Source organism: Parasteatoda tepidariorum, chromosome 4 (genome assembly GCF_982258835.1).
Source record: "Parasteatoda tepidariorum strain Cologne lab strain chromosome 4, Ptep-v5.0, whole genome shotgun sequence".
In the NCBI taxonomy this organism is placed as follows: Eukaryota; Metazoa; Arthropoda; class Arachnida; order Araneae; family Theridiidae; genus Parasteatoda; species Parasteatoda tepidariorum.
In genome coordinates this window covers 67,740,094-67,756,951 of record NC_141758.1, presented here as the reverse complement: position 1 = coordinate 67,756,951, position 16,858 = coordinate 67,740,094, and the positions used below count along the sequence as shown (strand labels likewise).

At 28.0% G+C, this 16,858-nt stretch overlaps 1 protein-coding gene across 33 annotated transcripts in view; it reads right to left on the bottom strand.

Annotated features, from left to right (window-relative positions):
- Window positions 1-14,338: 14,338 nt before the first annotated feature.
- The window catches only part of LOC107449188 (uncharacterized), a 74,409-nt gene continuing 71,889 nt past the window's right edge, over window positions 14,339-16,858 (bottom strand). For 32 of the 33 annotated variants that reach the window (XM_071181586.2, XM_087161280.1, XM_087161283.1 and 29 more), the window contains one exon: window positions 14,339-14,723. In XM_071181586.2, the coding sequence (XP_071037687.1) occupies window positions 14,688-14,723 (36 nt within the window). In that variant the 3' untranslated portion in view covers window positions 14,339-14,687. The remainder of the gene's footprint in view (window positions 14,724-16,858) is intronic. The other variant, XM_087161287.1, reaches the window with a different exon arrangement.

Below are 16,858 nucleotides of genomic sequence, written 5' to 3'. Positions count from 1 at the left end.
TATTGTTGTAAATTTTCTCAATTTAAATATATATATATATATATATATATATATATATATATATATATATATATATATATATATATATATATATATATATATATATATATATATATATATATATATATATATGATAGATATATATATGATATATATATATATATATATATATATATATATATATATATATATATATATATATATATATATATATATGATAGATATATATATGATATATATATATATATATATATATATATATATATATATATATATATATATATATATATATATATATATATATATATATATATATATAAATATATATATATATATATATATATATATATATATATATATATATATATATATATATATATATATATATATATATATATATATATAAGGAAAACTTTTATGCTTGTTTCATTGGAACTATGAAAACGAGCCATAATACAGATATTTACTAACAAATAATTCAACAACAAAGAAATACATTAATTATAAATCAGTTTAAAAACTTATTTTTTTATGATATAATAATAAGCACCAAATTGTTACACTGATAACGGTTTTCTAAAGCATTTGCTTACAAAACTAAGAAATAGTATTGAAAGGTTTCAAAACAAAGACGATTAGTTTTCTAACAAGCTCTGCCTAAAGTAAGGCGATTTAAAATTAAACGTGAATCACTTGTATACAAAATAAAGTAAACTTCAGCAATTCTTTTAATCTTTTATTTATAAAACAATATGTATAAAATATTTTTAGATTATTCTTGAGGAATCGACGTGATTTTAACATTAAATACTTCTACATTGTTAGAATTTTCATTCTGAAATTACGGTAAAATAACAGGCAGTAGTCTTTCTAGACAATTAACCATTAAGTTTATGGTTAAGAACATTTCTTTACTTTTATGGTTTTTAAACCGTTTACAACTGGTAGAGTTAAAAACCGTTAATACAAAACTATACAGTTAAAAAACCGTTAATACAAAACTATACAGTTTTGTAACCATTTACATCTACCTTAATTCTAAACTATTAAAGTTAAACTTAAACGGAGATTGGAGTTCTGGGTGCTGCGCCATTTTTTCGTAAATGATAGTTTCGCATTCTAACAGTCTAGGATTATCGATTAAAGAGTGCAGGATACTAGTATTTTCATGTATTAAAAGAATGAAAGAAGTATAGCGGTATCAATGCTGTAATTCGAACCTCTAATCAGTCGATGATGAGATGGACCGATTAGCCCTCTAAACTGTGTACCTTATTGCTCGGAACAAAATGGCATCATAAGGTACACCTAGTTGGTGAGGATAGAATCCTGATTGTTAAATCGTCTTAGGTAAAAACGATTAATAAACGTTTTTTCTCACAATAAATAGTTTGAATATCATCTTTTCTTTTATTTATTTCGCTGTTTTGGTTATATATAGTAAATAACAATTAAATTGCTATTAATTTGATTATTAAATTTTACAGAGAAACTTCCAGCAGTGAATTATTAAAAGTAAATTTCAATTTATATCACTTTAAAAATAAATTTAATGGTAAATAACACTCAAGACTGTTCGAATTATTACAATTTTAACTAATTATTGTTACAATTTTAACTAATTATTGTTACAATTTTAACCAATTATTGTTACAATTTTAACTAATTATTTGAAACTGACTAATTCCTTAACTAAAATATTTAAATTCTTACCCATTATTAATTCCAGAAATATATTGGATGAATCTCTTAAACAAGAATCGGCTAGTTTAAAAGTAAAGCTTCAAAATTCTCTTTAAAGTTAGAATTTAAACAAAACATAATTTAAAATTCATACAAGTAAAAAATTATTGCAATAAATTTAAATTTTTTTTCTGAATATTTCATGATACTTGTGTTTATATTTTCTTGACAACACCGCTAATATACTACCAATACAATATTTTTATATATGTGTAATACTAAAATTACTTCAACTGCAATCTAATTCCTTATCTGTCTTATACATTGCATTCAGAAAGAATAATAATGTCGTAAATTTGAAACACACAATGAAACGAAGGAAAACAAATTTTGCTCCATAATTATATTTTCTAAGAATTGACAATGAAAAATCTAGAAATTCGAAAATTATTCAACTGATATTATATCACGTCTATGTTATAATAATAACAATTGTAACTCAAAAATAATAAATTTTAACACAAAGGTTTTGTCACTAGTTTTAAGCAGAACCATGAAAAATTGCAAAGAAAAAAGGAGTTATAGTTACATATTTATATTTTCGTTGTTGGCGAGCTATTCAATATAATAAGTACGACACGGCCGAATAGGAATTATTATAAAAAGATATCATATATTTGATTTCACACGTGTTTATAATGATAAAAGAAAAAGTTTGTGCATCGTTAGCAACAATCTTTCAATGCCGGATCGAAAATGAATCGAAATTTATCGAAAAAATGAATTGGTTTTTAAGACTAACGAGTATTTAATGCGCCGAAAGAACTTTACTTTCCGGTCTCCCTTATATTTTAAATTAGGCTGTAGATAGTTCTATTTTTCAGTTATTTAAACGATAGCATCGGTGATGTTTACATATTTATAACTCTATTCAATCAAAAGAGAGTTACATACCAATTTTAAACAGTTTCGTTGATTTTTCTTTTTTTTCGTTATGTCCGGAAAGCTCAATTTTTAGAAAAAATATGCATGCTAAATGAAAATAACATCACCGAATTAATTTTTTAAAGCTATCTGAAATCACATGCTTTTTTTTTTATTTACAGTTATGAGAGATTAAATGGGTCCGAACCCATACCCAATGTTCCCATAGCCATGTGCCCATAGGCTTGAGCACATTATCCGAATAAAGTCTTCAGGCTCGAGCTCAGGATAAACATTTTATATATTTTTCTACTACTTTGAAACTATACAGTTATTCAAAAATCCATTTGATTCAGTTATTAAGTTTAAAAAAATAACTATTATTAAGTGTAAAAATTAAAATGTATAAGATCCATGAGTAAGGAATCTCAGTAGTAAGTAATCTCGTAAGTAATTATTATTCACAGAAAAAAAAATTGGCATTTTCTTCAGAATTAGAACGAGAGACAAACAAATGAAACAATTTTGGTTGGCTTAGCTTTAGGAGTGTTAACTTCTTAACAAATAATGTAAGTAGTTTATAGTTCTTGTTTAGTTACTTAACTGCAACTTTCATTGTTTACACCCACAAACCTATAGTTTGTCTACGGTAAGAACTGCCCAGTCACAAAGTCTGAGGCCGCCAGCTGCAATGGAAACGTTTCAGGGAGGATAGCTTCTCTTCACTCTAGGGCTAACACAATTGACAGGAGAAAAGATTCCCTTTCTCTCGCCGACACAAGCCAAAACGTGTCCTAAACAGTGACCCCACACCCCTACTTGAAATACATATCTGGTTACCATAGTCACTGCCATGGGTCCAGACGAATGTCTTGGGGAGTTCTTACTATAGACAAACTATACTGTTGTTTATGGAGAATTGCAGTTTTTAGAATTACGTTATATAGATCTTCTACTGCATTAATTATTTGATACACTGTACAAAGAGCGGGCGTTCAACTAGTGTTTATTTACAATTGAAATGACAAAACTTTTTAGCTCAACTTGTACTGACTTGTACAACTTGTACAACATCAAATTTTCAATTTGAATATTTTAAACTTATAACAAAACATTGGTTCAAATATATATATATATATAAGTTCAAAATGAAGAATAAAACAAAGAAAAATTATAGACATATGAAAAAAAGGGGGTGGGAAATAATAAGTAGAAAAAATAACAAACAACAATTTATTAAAAAAAAAAAAAAAAAAAAAGAAATGTTAATTAAAAAAAGCCGGGAAAAAAAAGTAATCTTTTCTTCAGCCCACACGATTATATCCGTTAATCAGAATATATATATATATATATATATATATATATATATATATATATATATATATATATATATATATATATATATATATATATATATATATATATATAAATAGATTTAAGCATTTAAATTTTTTTTGGCTCATCTAAATAATGTTTAGTATGAATGTTTGTTTATGCTTTCCAAAAGAAGAAATGATTTTTAAGTTTTATTAAAAAAAAAATTTAAATAAATAATGAATTATCGTTAAGTTTTACATTATGTTTAATGCTAAGTAACTGAATGCCTAAATTTAAGTTTTTATCGAAAACCATAATTAAAAAAATATTATGTCCTTACCTTTGTATTATTTAAACATAAAACTCAATGTACTTAATAAATACAATGTACACATAAAACTCAATAAATACGTAATTGTAAAGAATCCTCACGTTTTTGCAATATATCTGCAGTATGCAATGAGATTTTACTGCTTTACAAGCATTTTCCAAATCATCTTTTTTTGTTATCACTACAATAAATTTCAAATGAATTTCAGTAGTTTGTTGTACGTATTTTCTTTCCATTTCATTGATTTCCAAATTAGATGCAATTGAATTGATGAAATATTAAACGTTTTTTCAACTGCTGTAGAAAATTTTTATGTGTTCTATGACCTGCATATTTCGGCCATTGTATTCCTTTTAAATTTAAAGAATAGATAGGTAATCATTTCTAATTTATTCGCATAAAAACTGTACCTTTATTGTTAACTTGATGGGAGTTAGCATTTTTAACTTTTTTAACCTTCTAGTGGTATTTGAATGGTTTATTTTAAACGCAAAGTGATTTTATATGCGCTCGTAATTTCTTGTCATTCACTTCATAGGCACCGACTCAATTGGAAAAGGGGGGTTTTCAACTGCTATTCAAAGTGTAAGGTTTTTTATTGTGTCCACTATTCATTCAATTCTATTAGAAACGTCACAAAATTTGCAGGTCCTTTTAAATATTTCCTATCAGCGGTGCCTTTAGCAAAATGAACCACTTTAGGATACCGGATTTCCTCCTAAATTATTGAAATAAATATATATATATATATATATATATATATATATATATATATATATATATATATATATATATATATATATATATATATATATATATATATATATATATATATATATATATATATATATATATATATATATATATATATATTTAGAATTTCACTCCAAAAAACGAACAACTTAACTTTTTTCTTTTCTCTTCAAGTTTAATACTTGTGATGCCACACTGGGCATTACATATTTCCCCGCCTTTAAAATGTTTTTAATTTCTTAAACTTATTTTTTTAAATCATTCTTAATCGAATTTAAATTAAATTAAACCAATTATTTAATTTTTATTACATTTTACAAAAAAGCATGTATAAATTATTTTATTCTTTTCTTAACAATCAATGCAACGGCCAACTTTTTATTTCAATACTAATGAACTACTGTCGCGCCTAAATCGAAAAACAAAAATCTATTTATAACTCTTTATTTCTTACCGCAAAAATGTTTCAGTTACACGGTAATACTAATTCTCACAGTCTTTTTGGCGATTTACTTTCGCCAAATTATTTTCAAATTTAATAATGATTATGGGGGGTTGGCTTTATTTTCGGCTATGCAATCTTTCGATAATTCTCAAACCATGGATCTCTTCCTATGCTCCCAACTGTCTGTTGGGAACAATTCATTTACTTTCAATTTGGAATTATTGGTGACTAAGGGTGCCCTTGGGCCTATCAGTCCCTACCGTTGAATATCTATCTTAACAGAAACTCTCGAAATTAAAAGAAGGATTTTCTTGATCCCTTTAAGGGACTTCTTTTCTTTATTTTTATATTTTTGAATGTAGCCATATTCTACTTAATATTTACTTAATAAATTAATTTTTCTAAAAATAATTTGATTCATTTTTCTGGGATAATATCCCTACATCACGTCCAAGTTAAGATGTATCTGTAATGGCCAAAAGTATACTTAATACTACAAAGAAACTACCTGAACGGACCACTAAAATTGAACTGATCTCCGCCTCCACAATACTATCGAGTCAAGGGGAAAAAATGGGAAATGGGACAACCGGTCATTTCACTTTTTCCCATAATTTTACTTACTTTTTTTTTTATTCTTTTCATTTATTATTATTATTTGAAAATATTTTAATGATAAGAGTAGATCAATGAAAGACTTAAGAAAACAGAAGTCCGATGTCTCCTTTCAAACTTTTGATCCTTCGGTATCCATCAATTTGTGATGGAAAGATTCGTGTGGATGGTAAGTTCTTTACCAATTCAAACATTTCGAAGCTGTACACATTAAATGCACTTTGCCTCCCAAAGTGTATAGAAATGAAGTTCTTTTTTTTATAAAGTTCTTTCAAATAAAACTCTCGTGAACTAGATTTTGTCATATATTCATATTATTTTCATTGTTGAATTAACTTTTTATTGCATTAGATTATTTCTAACCTGAATATTTTTTTAAATATAATTTAATCCAAGGGAAAAAAAAATTTGCAAAAAGTGGCTATTAAATTAAAAGGATCTATTGATATCGTCCACCCACTCCTTAGGTTTTCTTTTACTTAACCGACGCTAAACAGCCGACCCGCTTCACAGTTTACGACTACCAATGTTAATCTCCGTAGCCGTGTAATTTTGAACTCAACCCAAAAGACAAGAGAATTCTTCAAATATTGAGAAAAGACGAGAGAATTCTTCAAATATTGGGGAAAATTGGTCTTCATTGTGGGCTTTTCAATAGAACTAAGCCGCATTTGCGTTACATGGGGAGGGAAACCACGAGAACCTCCCAATGTTAGCCTGACGAATAGGGGACTCTAACCCATGATCCGTCTACCGCTGAGGATATTTCACGTCAACACTGTGGTCGTTGCAAGTCAGGTGAAGTATTCATATCGACCAGCCATCGCTAGGATTAGAACTTCATTGGGAGGCGAGTGCTCTATCCCTTGAGCCATCACGGCTCACGCATTAGGTTTGAGGAAAAAGTGGCTACAAAGTTATTAAAGTCTACCAGCCACTAGCTAGTAACTGTAAATTTAAATTTCCAGGCTTAGGGGACGCTATACAAACACCTCTGCGCGTACTAGTTTTATTGCATAATACTTGTAAAAACACATAGCGTATTGAGAAAAAAAACACTCCCTTAACTATGGCGTATATTCTATACATTTAATTAATAGAAGGCATTTCTTAATTCTAAAAGGAATATTCCACATTTAGCAATCATTTTTATTGTTTGTTTCTCTTACTCAATGGATTACGTTTCAACAACGACATTACGAGCTTCGCTCTTTCGTTGAACCATAAATCCTAAAAGTACCTAAGTATGATTTAGATATGTTTATTAACGATGGAAAAACCCCTAAGAAATATTATATAAATGACAAGACAATGAGGGTAATCTCATTGTTGTAATGTCTTTGCCCTCTCTTGAATCTAGACTCGGTTTTTTGTTTAATGATGCCCATTATTTTGCTTTATTATTTATAACCATACCCATCTCTTGTGAGCATCGGAGATTTTTAACTAAGGCTATGAACTTCATCGTTACCAAATAAGTTTTATCTTCTAACTTTTTGAAAAAGCAGCTCTTTCTTTATTTCTGGAAATCTGGCGAATATTTAGACTATAAAAATCCAAAGAAAGGCAAATGCGAAAAATGTACTGCTCAGACATAAAACTTTAGGCACTATATAAATTTTTTTACATAAACTCTTAAGTAATTGTAATTTTTTCTTTCAATCACTTTACTGAAGTTGTAATAAATTGATAGAAAAACATACCATGGAAAGAAAAAAAAACAATTACAAAAACAAATTTAAGCTGAATGTATAAATATTAACATTTTTAGCAATTTTAAACGATTAGGCACAAATGACAATATTTGTTCAATAATTAATATCAAAGGAAATAAAATAATGTGAAAATCCATTTTTTAATCAATTGAAACACAAGGCTTTCCGTTGAAATGACAAGATTTTGCATGGTTTCTGATTCGATATTATACCATGCTGTTTAAGTGGCTTGCAACGTATAGAAATGCCCTACTAAACATTGTCTATTGGGTTCAGATCTGGCTAAGGGTGGGACAGTCTAAAACTTATTATATGTTTTCAGTTAACCATAATTTAACGTGCATTTATTTATATATATATATATATATATATATATATATATATATATATATATATATATATATATATATATATATATATATATATATATATAAATCCTCGTTAAATTATGGTTAGCTAAAAACATATAAGTTTTAGACTGGCCCACCCTTAAAATTGCCAAGATAGTTTGACCTTTAAATTAAAAAAACCTACATCATAAACTGTGCTCTGTCCTTGCCTACCAAATTGTATAATTCTCTTGAGTTCTTTCTTATTTCATTGATGGCTATAACTATCTTGCCCATCCAGTTTCTAACTTTCTTTTTTTTTTTTTTTGATGATCAGCAGCACATTAATCCATTCACGATATGTACTTGCTGGCCCATTCTAGATTTTCTTGCTTATGATACGATTTAGGATAATACAGGCCACCTAGCACCTTTTGATATATTCGGTTTTATAAATCCGTTTGCAAAAGCTTTCTCTTGAAAACACGTATCACATTTGACTTTTGATGCATTTTCAGAACAATTTTGATTTGATGCTGTTTCTCCCCTCCCACCTCTAACCTTATTCATTGTTGTCTTTCGTAGACTTCCACATCACAATTGCTGTCCGTAATTTTCGTAACGGATATAATCTCACCATATACCTAACTCAGCGATTTATTTAAATCGAGATTTCTTTATTCTCAGATTCTAATTTCGTTATTCTAAAAATTACTGCATGCGTGACTCCTTTGACCTTTCATTTCGGAATGAAAAATAAAAATAACATCAGTGATTAATTAAAGCAACAGAATATTTCTACATACTTCTAAATTGATTTTTAATTTCTTAAAAATCTGCATTTATATATTATGTTTAAGTTTTAGTGGCAAGTATTTCTTCCTGATATAATTTTTTAGCCATAGCTTATCTTTCTTTTCGGATCTTACCTTATCTGTTTATTTCACTACAGTAAAACAATGGGAGAAAATATCCGTATTTCCAACCAATTAATCCACAGATCAATCCGATCATCAATCAATTTTATTGTGTCCAATTTTAATTTCAGTAATTTTTTTTTCCGAGATAATTTAGGAATTCGATATAAAATTATAATATAAAAATATCTCACATTAGATTAAAACAATTAAGTAAAATCATTATGGGTTACATTTGATACTTAGGCGAAACATATATCATTTATAACGGTTACCTCTACTAAGGCAAAACATTCCATTACAATTGCGACGATTTATCCCAAAGACGACGATCCCAAAACGATTGATTAATATTTATGTAAATTTTTTTGTTTAAAATTTGGCTTTTTTTCATATTTTATTTCGATTAAAATTTTTTGTTAATTTATAAGAATATTTTTAACACTAGGTTTACGGGACGTCATTTTGACGTATTTCGAATTTTATAAGGAAGATAACAAAACCCGTTTGCATTTTTATTTTACCTCTTGTAATGACTTTTATCCATTGATCGAGGAAAATATTTATTGAAGTCTATTTTCTTCAAAAGCGTTAAAATATTGAATCAAAAATTTGAATTGTAATGAACACAAATTTAAAATATAATTTAAATGAAAAAACGAATTTAATTATTCAGTACTCCATTATACTCCTTCGAGGACTGTACGTGTTAAAATACGAATGAAAACTTTTCAAAATATCCAAGATTCCACTTTTTTTGATAAAAGTTAATAGAAGCAATTCTTCTACCAATTAAACTTTTTATGCTAAATGTTGATTTCTAAATGTGAAGGGGATAAAAATACTAATATGCATATTCAGCAGAAGTAGCCTTAACTTTTCTAAATGTTTAAGAATTTATTTTCTTGGTTAAAAAAATTACATTAAAAAAATCTTTCTGTTAATTAAGATTTTTTTTTTATTCGTTTTCAAATGTTAAGAGAAAAAAAATACTATAAAATATATTTTCGGAAATAACCGTTTAACTTAGATTTAAAGATGTCAATTGTCCTTGATTTTGACAAATCAATTGTTCTCAAAATGAGACTATATATCATTCAAAGCTGTCTGGGCAATTTAAGTTCACAGGTAATAAAAAAAACTTTTTTGAAATAAAAATAAGCAGATTCTGTTTGTAACTGATTTAAATGGGAAACTTAATAATAAAACCATTTTTATGTATATATGGACAAAGAAAATAAAAAAATAAAAATTATACGTATGAAGATGAACTTGCAGAACTAATTTACATGATTTCATTCTTTTTTTTTTCTCCCAAAATGTACAAAATACAGCTCACAAATTTAAACTTTTTTAAATATTCTTTTCTGGAGTGAATTCAAACACAGTTGTTGTGTTGGTAGTTCACCTTCATCTCCGGAGTTTTATGAGAATTGACTCCGACTTATATTCGATAAAAAAAAAAAATTAACCAAATCGTTGGAAAGCATCATAAATAAATAAGTTTTTATTATAAATTATATATTCCTGTTTTTGTACTGTTAGAATCTAAGGTGTTTAAATAAATATAATTTTTTATGTAGTTATGATAGCAAAGAGTTCATTATAATTGAAGAAAGTTTCAAAAATATTTTTTCTCTAAGTATTTTTATTTTATTTTATAACCGTCGTTGAACAGTCGACGTCGACCCAATTATTTGGGTTTACGACTACTAATGTTCAATTCCGTATCCTTGTAATTTTGAACCCAATCCAGAGGACAAGTGAGCTCCTGGATCAAGCATTGGGATAAATTTGTCCTTATGGATAGAACAACCCGCAATTGCGTTACATGGAGAGGAAAATCATGAAACCACCCACGGTTATTCTGACAGAAAAGGGACTCTAACCCATGATCCGTCTACCACTGAGGATAATTTTACGTCAGCATTGTGGTCAGTGCGAACCGGGTGCGGGATTTGTATCGATCGGTCTAACGAGCAACGTCATCGTAGATAAAACATGACATTCGTTTATGCCACGATTTATAGGCCAATAAGGTTCGAAACACGCGCATGACATCGCTGACAGAAATCTAATTAAATCTGATCCAAAAATTTATTCAGTGATAATAATCCATGCGTAGTTGCTGTAACGTTAACCCGCCAAGCAAAACCACGTGACTAGGCCCAACCATGTACTTTAAATCTCACTCGCGTACTCATACACGACTTTCAGCAATAATTAATACGCCTATTCCTGATGAAACTTGCAAGTCAACCCTTGAATAATTCGAACAATACTACAAATTTCATTCAGGATATCTTCCTTTTGGCTTATCGTATACCAGAATATGGTGTTAATCGGTTCAAAATGGCAGATATTATAAAGATCACAAATATTTTCTTTTATATATAAAGATAACCTATCATGCTAAATAGCAGTTAGTTCAAAATACTAATTCAAGAAACTCAAGATTTATTATAATCATATTAGTAATTCTCTAAAATAATAATTGTATTCATTAGGTATTCTCTAAAATAATTACTAATGGCTTTAATATTTATTAACATTGAACATACTATCATGGTACTACAAAACTTTTTTTAGCTAGAATAAAATGCTCTTTACTCTATCAGAACTTCGTGCACAACTACAATTTTTTATTTTATTCTGGTTGCTTATCAAAGAAAAAAAAAGTTTTAGAAATTCAACTCGCAAAAAGAAAGGCTAACTATAGTACTAAATAACCCTCGTTAGTTAAAATTTACTACAATTTTTCGAATGGATGCATAGCTTCATTTTAATTTCATGAATTTATTATTTATACATTTAGGTTCGCAGAAGCAAATCTTGATAAGCGTAAATATCGGAAAAAGAAAAATATAGTTGTAGATATTTAAAAATTAATTATCGAAGATGTCACTTGGAATTATTCGGTCTTACTTCTGCTAATCTAACAAATAAACCTAAGTAAGCATTAAAAACATGCCACAAACTCCCAAATGAAACTTATTTTTGATTACATAGAGCTGCAAACTACTTATATTATAAAATATTTACTTAGTGGAAAACTTTCTTTGGGCTGTAGAACAAATCAGTTGTCAAAGGTAGTTTAAAAGTGGACAGTGACAACATAGTCCTTCCTAACATACGTACATTAGATATTGTGCAAACGGATAAAAAAATGTGAATTAGTACAATGAACACACATATGAGAATTCTGTTTAGCTTACATAGAGAACTGTTTATTGCATTCAACAACATATTTTTGATTACTTAACATTATAACATATGTCATTTGATTTTTCATACAAACAGTATTCATTTATAAGATAAAAACTGAAATGACTTGAATAACCCATTTACTTCTAATTTTGTAATTAAGCTTGATTTTTTAAACAAATTAAACTTTATGTTCTAAACGAATCCATACACGTTAAATCATGCAGTCTTATTTAATATATTACTTAAAGAAACATTTGCTTGAAACGGCAACGCTAAGAAAAATATAACATTGGAAGAAAAAAAAACAGTAAATGTTATGAATTTTCATTAGAGACTACAGAAAAGCAAACGTAATAATTTTTGAAATAAGAATAGAATTTTCTGATAGAAAAAAAAATCACTAAAACTATAATTTTGCTTAACTCAAGATACAATTTTACAAAAAATATTTACCACATTTCAACTTAAGTGAATGCTGTAATAATAAAAAAATTATAATTCTTATGACGATAAAAAACAACTATCTCACTGTTTCACATAATAAAAATCAAAGAATTTTCTAAACAAAACTAGTACATTTCAGCTCCATGAATTAACACTAAGAATCCAAAGGAAAATGAAATAAAAAACTTTGAAACTGACAAAAAATTTTAAAAATTACTTTATGACCTCAAATGTTTGAAATATTTATAAAGAAAAGAAAACTTATAGTACACGAGCACATGCACAAGAACAAAAAATCTTTTATTTGTCATGAAGATTTAAATTTTGTTTCACAAACATTAAGTTTTTTTAAATGTATTATACTGCCTCACATGATTAAAACTTTAAAAAAAATTTTCTTGAAAGGTAGAAAAATATTGGCATATCAACTCTCTATTAGAACTTATGGAAAATCACCATCCACATAAAAGCCATAAGCAAATAATAGCCTAACAAATAATAGAAACCTAAGATATGACTACACTAAAAATAAAAAACTAATATTCAAATTAGAGCAAACCTCTCCTTATTTAATCTGCTCTTTTACATGATAAAAACCTCAGATAAAAAAAAGTATTTATTAATATTTAATCACACAACCTTCACAAAAACAATAACATACCATATAGGTTAAGGCACAAAACTGTTATTGAAAAGCACCAAGGGTCTATCCTTGGCATTGACTTGAAACCCACCTTAAATTAAAGGTGAACAAGCAGAAATGTTGGCTTAAAATTTTGCAGCATTAACCTCCACTACCCTTCAAATCAACAATAGGCAGTTGTGATTAAACCATACTTTTTTTTATTTTTTAACTTATTTCACCTATTAAAAACCTGAGGAATATTACTATGTCAGCTGCTACAATTAGCACTGATAACTAATTAAAATCATTATTTCCCCAAGGATAATTTTTAAGAAACTTTTTCAGTGTTTTATCTTTAAAAATAAATGTAGAAATCACTGCCTCAATATACTCTCCCCCCCCCCTCCCCACTCCAAAAGATTCTCACTCCCCCAGGACACAAAGGAAGGCTTTGTTGATTGGCACAAAGATGGGGAAATGCATGTGTTAGTTCGTTACACAGTCAATTCGATTCAGACGATTTTTTTTTCCATTCTGCCAAAAAGTAAATTTTTTTTTATTAAGAAAAATAATACAAAAATTGATCTAAGTACAAATTTACAATGCAATCAATCAATCTTAATTGATTTTTAAAAATTTATTGCTTTCACATCTCATTCACTTCTTTGGCTTGTCTCACATCAGCAACTGATGAAAGAAAAGAACAACTTAGCCTTCCTAAAAGTTTCTGAAACAGTGAGAATGTCCCCACTGAACCATAGTCACTACTTTTTCCTTTCAATATTTATTTTCGTACCAAATATTGATTTTTAACAACATTTCTTGTTATTCTAAGTATAGACCATGAATTCAGTACAAGTTTTGTGCCATTAAACTATACATTCAATTCAATACTAGGCATAACATAACCCTCAATAAATTTTTCTAAAGAAAAAATAATTACATCACACCAGACTTTTCAATCAGCATGATGTGTGTGGACCATAATATAAATATTTTAGTAATCAAATAACATGCAACAGAAAACAATAGGTGCAAAACCTTTTAAAAATTTTATTTATAACCAAAAGGATTAAAAAAAAGTACAAATTCAATTAAAATCTGAAATATTTAAAAGTAACTTCAGATTGCATTAAACAATAATTTTATAAAGCATAAATTGCAACAAAGCTCACAACTAATTATTCGAATAAAATTCTTCATTAAATCATTAAACTATATAAAAAAAATCAACAGGACTAAATGCACAAATTTACAATAAGCAAATCAATCACCAGTAGAAAAATTTTACATAAAAGCAAATAATCAAAGCGATAATCAAACAAATCACCGAGAAATATTGCAACAAAAAATCCTCATATGCATATTTTCTTCTGAATCTTTTACAATTCGTTAGCAACGTCATTAATATTCATCCCCTGCAATAGAAAAATGACTTCATAATACAAAAATATAGCATTGATATAAATATTTGAACAATCATCATTATAAGAAAAATCATATCTCCATATTTATTTACAAAACACAAGTGCTGCTTACTACTGCATAGAATTTGTTTCTTTGCTGTATATGTTCTCATATTAGGAACTATGATAGTAGGGCGGTCAATATACACACTTCAACAGCTGAGTTTGAGAGACCCGTGCGAAAACGAATTTTCTGATTGACAGCAAAACACCAGGGATCCTAGTAGAGTTTTTTTTTTCCTTCTAATTTTTAGGGTATTATTAGGGACATTCTTCAAAAAGTCCCTAGTCTACTACTACCTAGAATTCAAGGGTTTCTTAGCTGCAAGTGTTTGTTCTCATATTAGAAACTAAGATGGTAAGGTGGCCTCCACATATGCATGCAGGAACAGCTGAATTCAAGAGCCTAAATAGCCTAGCGAGAGCAGATTTTCTGATTGATACCAAAACAATATACGGGGTAGCAGAACTTTTTTTTAGTTTTTTAAGGGTTCTTTTAGGGACATTCTTCTCCAGTTTTAGGAGTATTTTAAGATTTTGTTAAGCTAAAAATAAGCTACACTATTAAATAACAACTGACTTGTAAAATTGAAAATACATATTTTGTATAGCATATTAATCAATTTGTAAAACATATTAATACAAGTCATATTTAATGCAAATATAAGAATGCATACTCTTACAATGGTCTTTATGAAATCATGGTAGACTAATTTGATCCCATAAGAATGTATACTTTCCACGAATGTATACTTTTATACTTCAACATAAAAGTATCTTTTATTTTCACCTTACTATTTTAACAAAAATCTATTGGCTGCTATTAAATTTCAAATAAGCAATTTACATTAAAAATTATAGTAAAAATTTAGAAGCCTTATTTAATTTTAAGTTGCTTTTTCAAAATTTCTTTTTTTCCAAGTTTTTAAGTCAGTCCTTTCTGATTCTAAATTTTAGAGCTCTACTATGCCAGATTTCATCTATTTTGGCAACACAAGTATCCAATTCGAACATAACATTTCAGGACTGGAGTTGAGTAGACTCAACACTCCATGTCTCAACATTTGTTTCAGAATTTTGTAGCTATCAATTCCTTCAGGTATTAAATTACATGCAGCAGTTATTTCCACAATATTTCGAACTTCTGCAGCATTTTTCAATCTTCCTGTTCCCTATTTTACTATGCCTACAATTGGCTCATTCTTTCAAACTCATTAATTTTTTTGGTTATTTTCACTAATCGGTAAATCAATATCATTTTTCTTTTTTCATTGGTTCTAAGTCTCTACTTTTAATATGTTGATTGATCTTTTTGCAAATAACTTTTTAAGCACTTAAGAGTTGGTGTAAACTTGTGCAACCTTGATTTAACCTTTAGGTTAGAGCGTTTATTCGATTTCAGGTGGACTATAAGATTCGAATTGTTCCAGAACATGTAGTTCTGGAACCATCAGTACAAACTATCAAAACAGGGATTAACACCCAGGCAACCTCAATCGCAACAAATCTCAAACAAGAATTACATCTCAGCGATAAGAACTGAGAGCAAGTAAAGCTACTATTTTTAGTAAGCAATGGAAAAGTCTTGCTCCGGATGATAAGCAAGCACCAAGTATGGCAACTTTTAAGATAAACATAGAACAAGACTACCTGCTGTGAAACCTTATTTATGACATCCCATCACCCGAGTGCTGGCTGCACTGTTAGCAAGTCAAGAATGCTTAGATCATTCAAGAGTATGCTCTATCCTGGACCATAACTAAAATTACAATCAGTGTCGGCTTACCCAATAGGCCATGGCCTAGAGCCCCCAATGATTAGGGGTCCCCTCAAAATGGATTTTTTGAAAATAAATTTTAAAAAAATTTAAGAAAAACAATGATTTTTAAGAAGAAAAAAATTATATTTCAAATATATATTAATAAAATACGAGAATTTTTTTACATAATGTTAATCAGATTTAATCTTTCTAAAATTAATAGATCTATAAATACTTTTATATTTGAATAAATAAAAAATACACAGAAAAAAATTTAATCTAAGGGCCCAAAAAATAATGGCCTAGGGCCCCACTACGCTTAATCCGG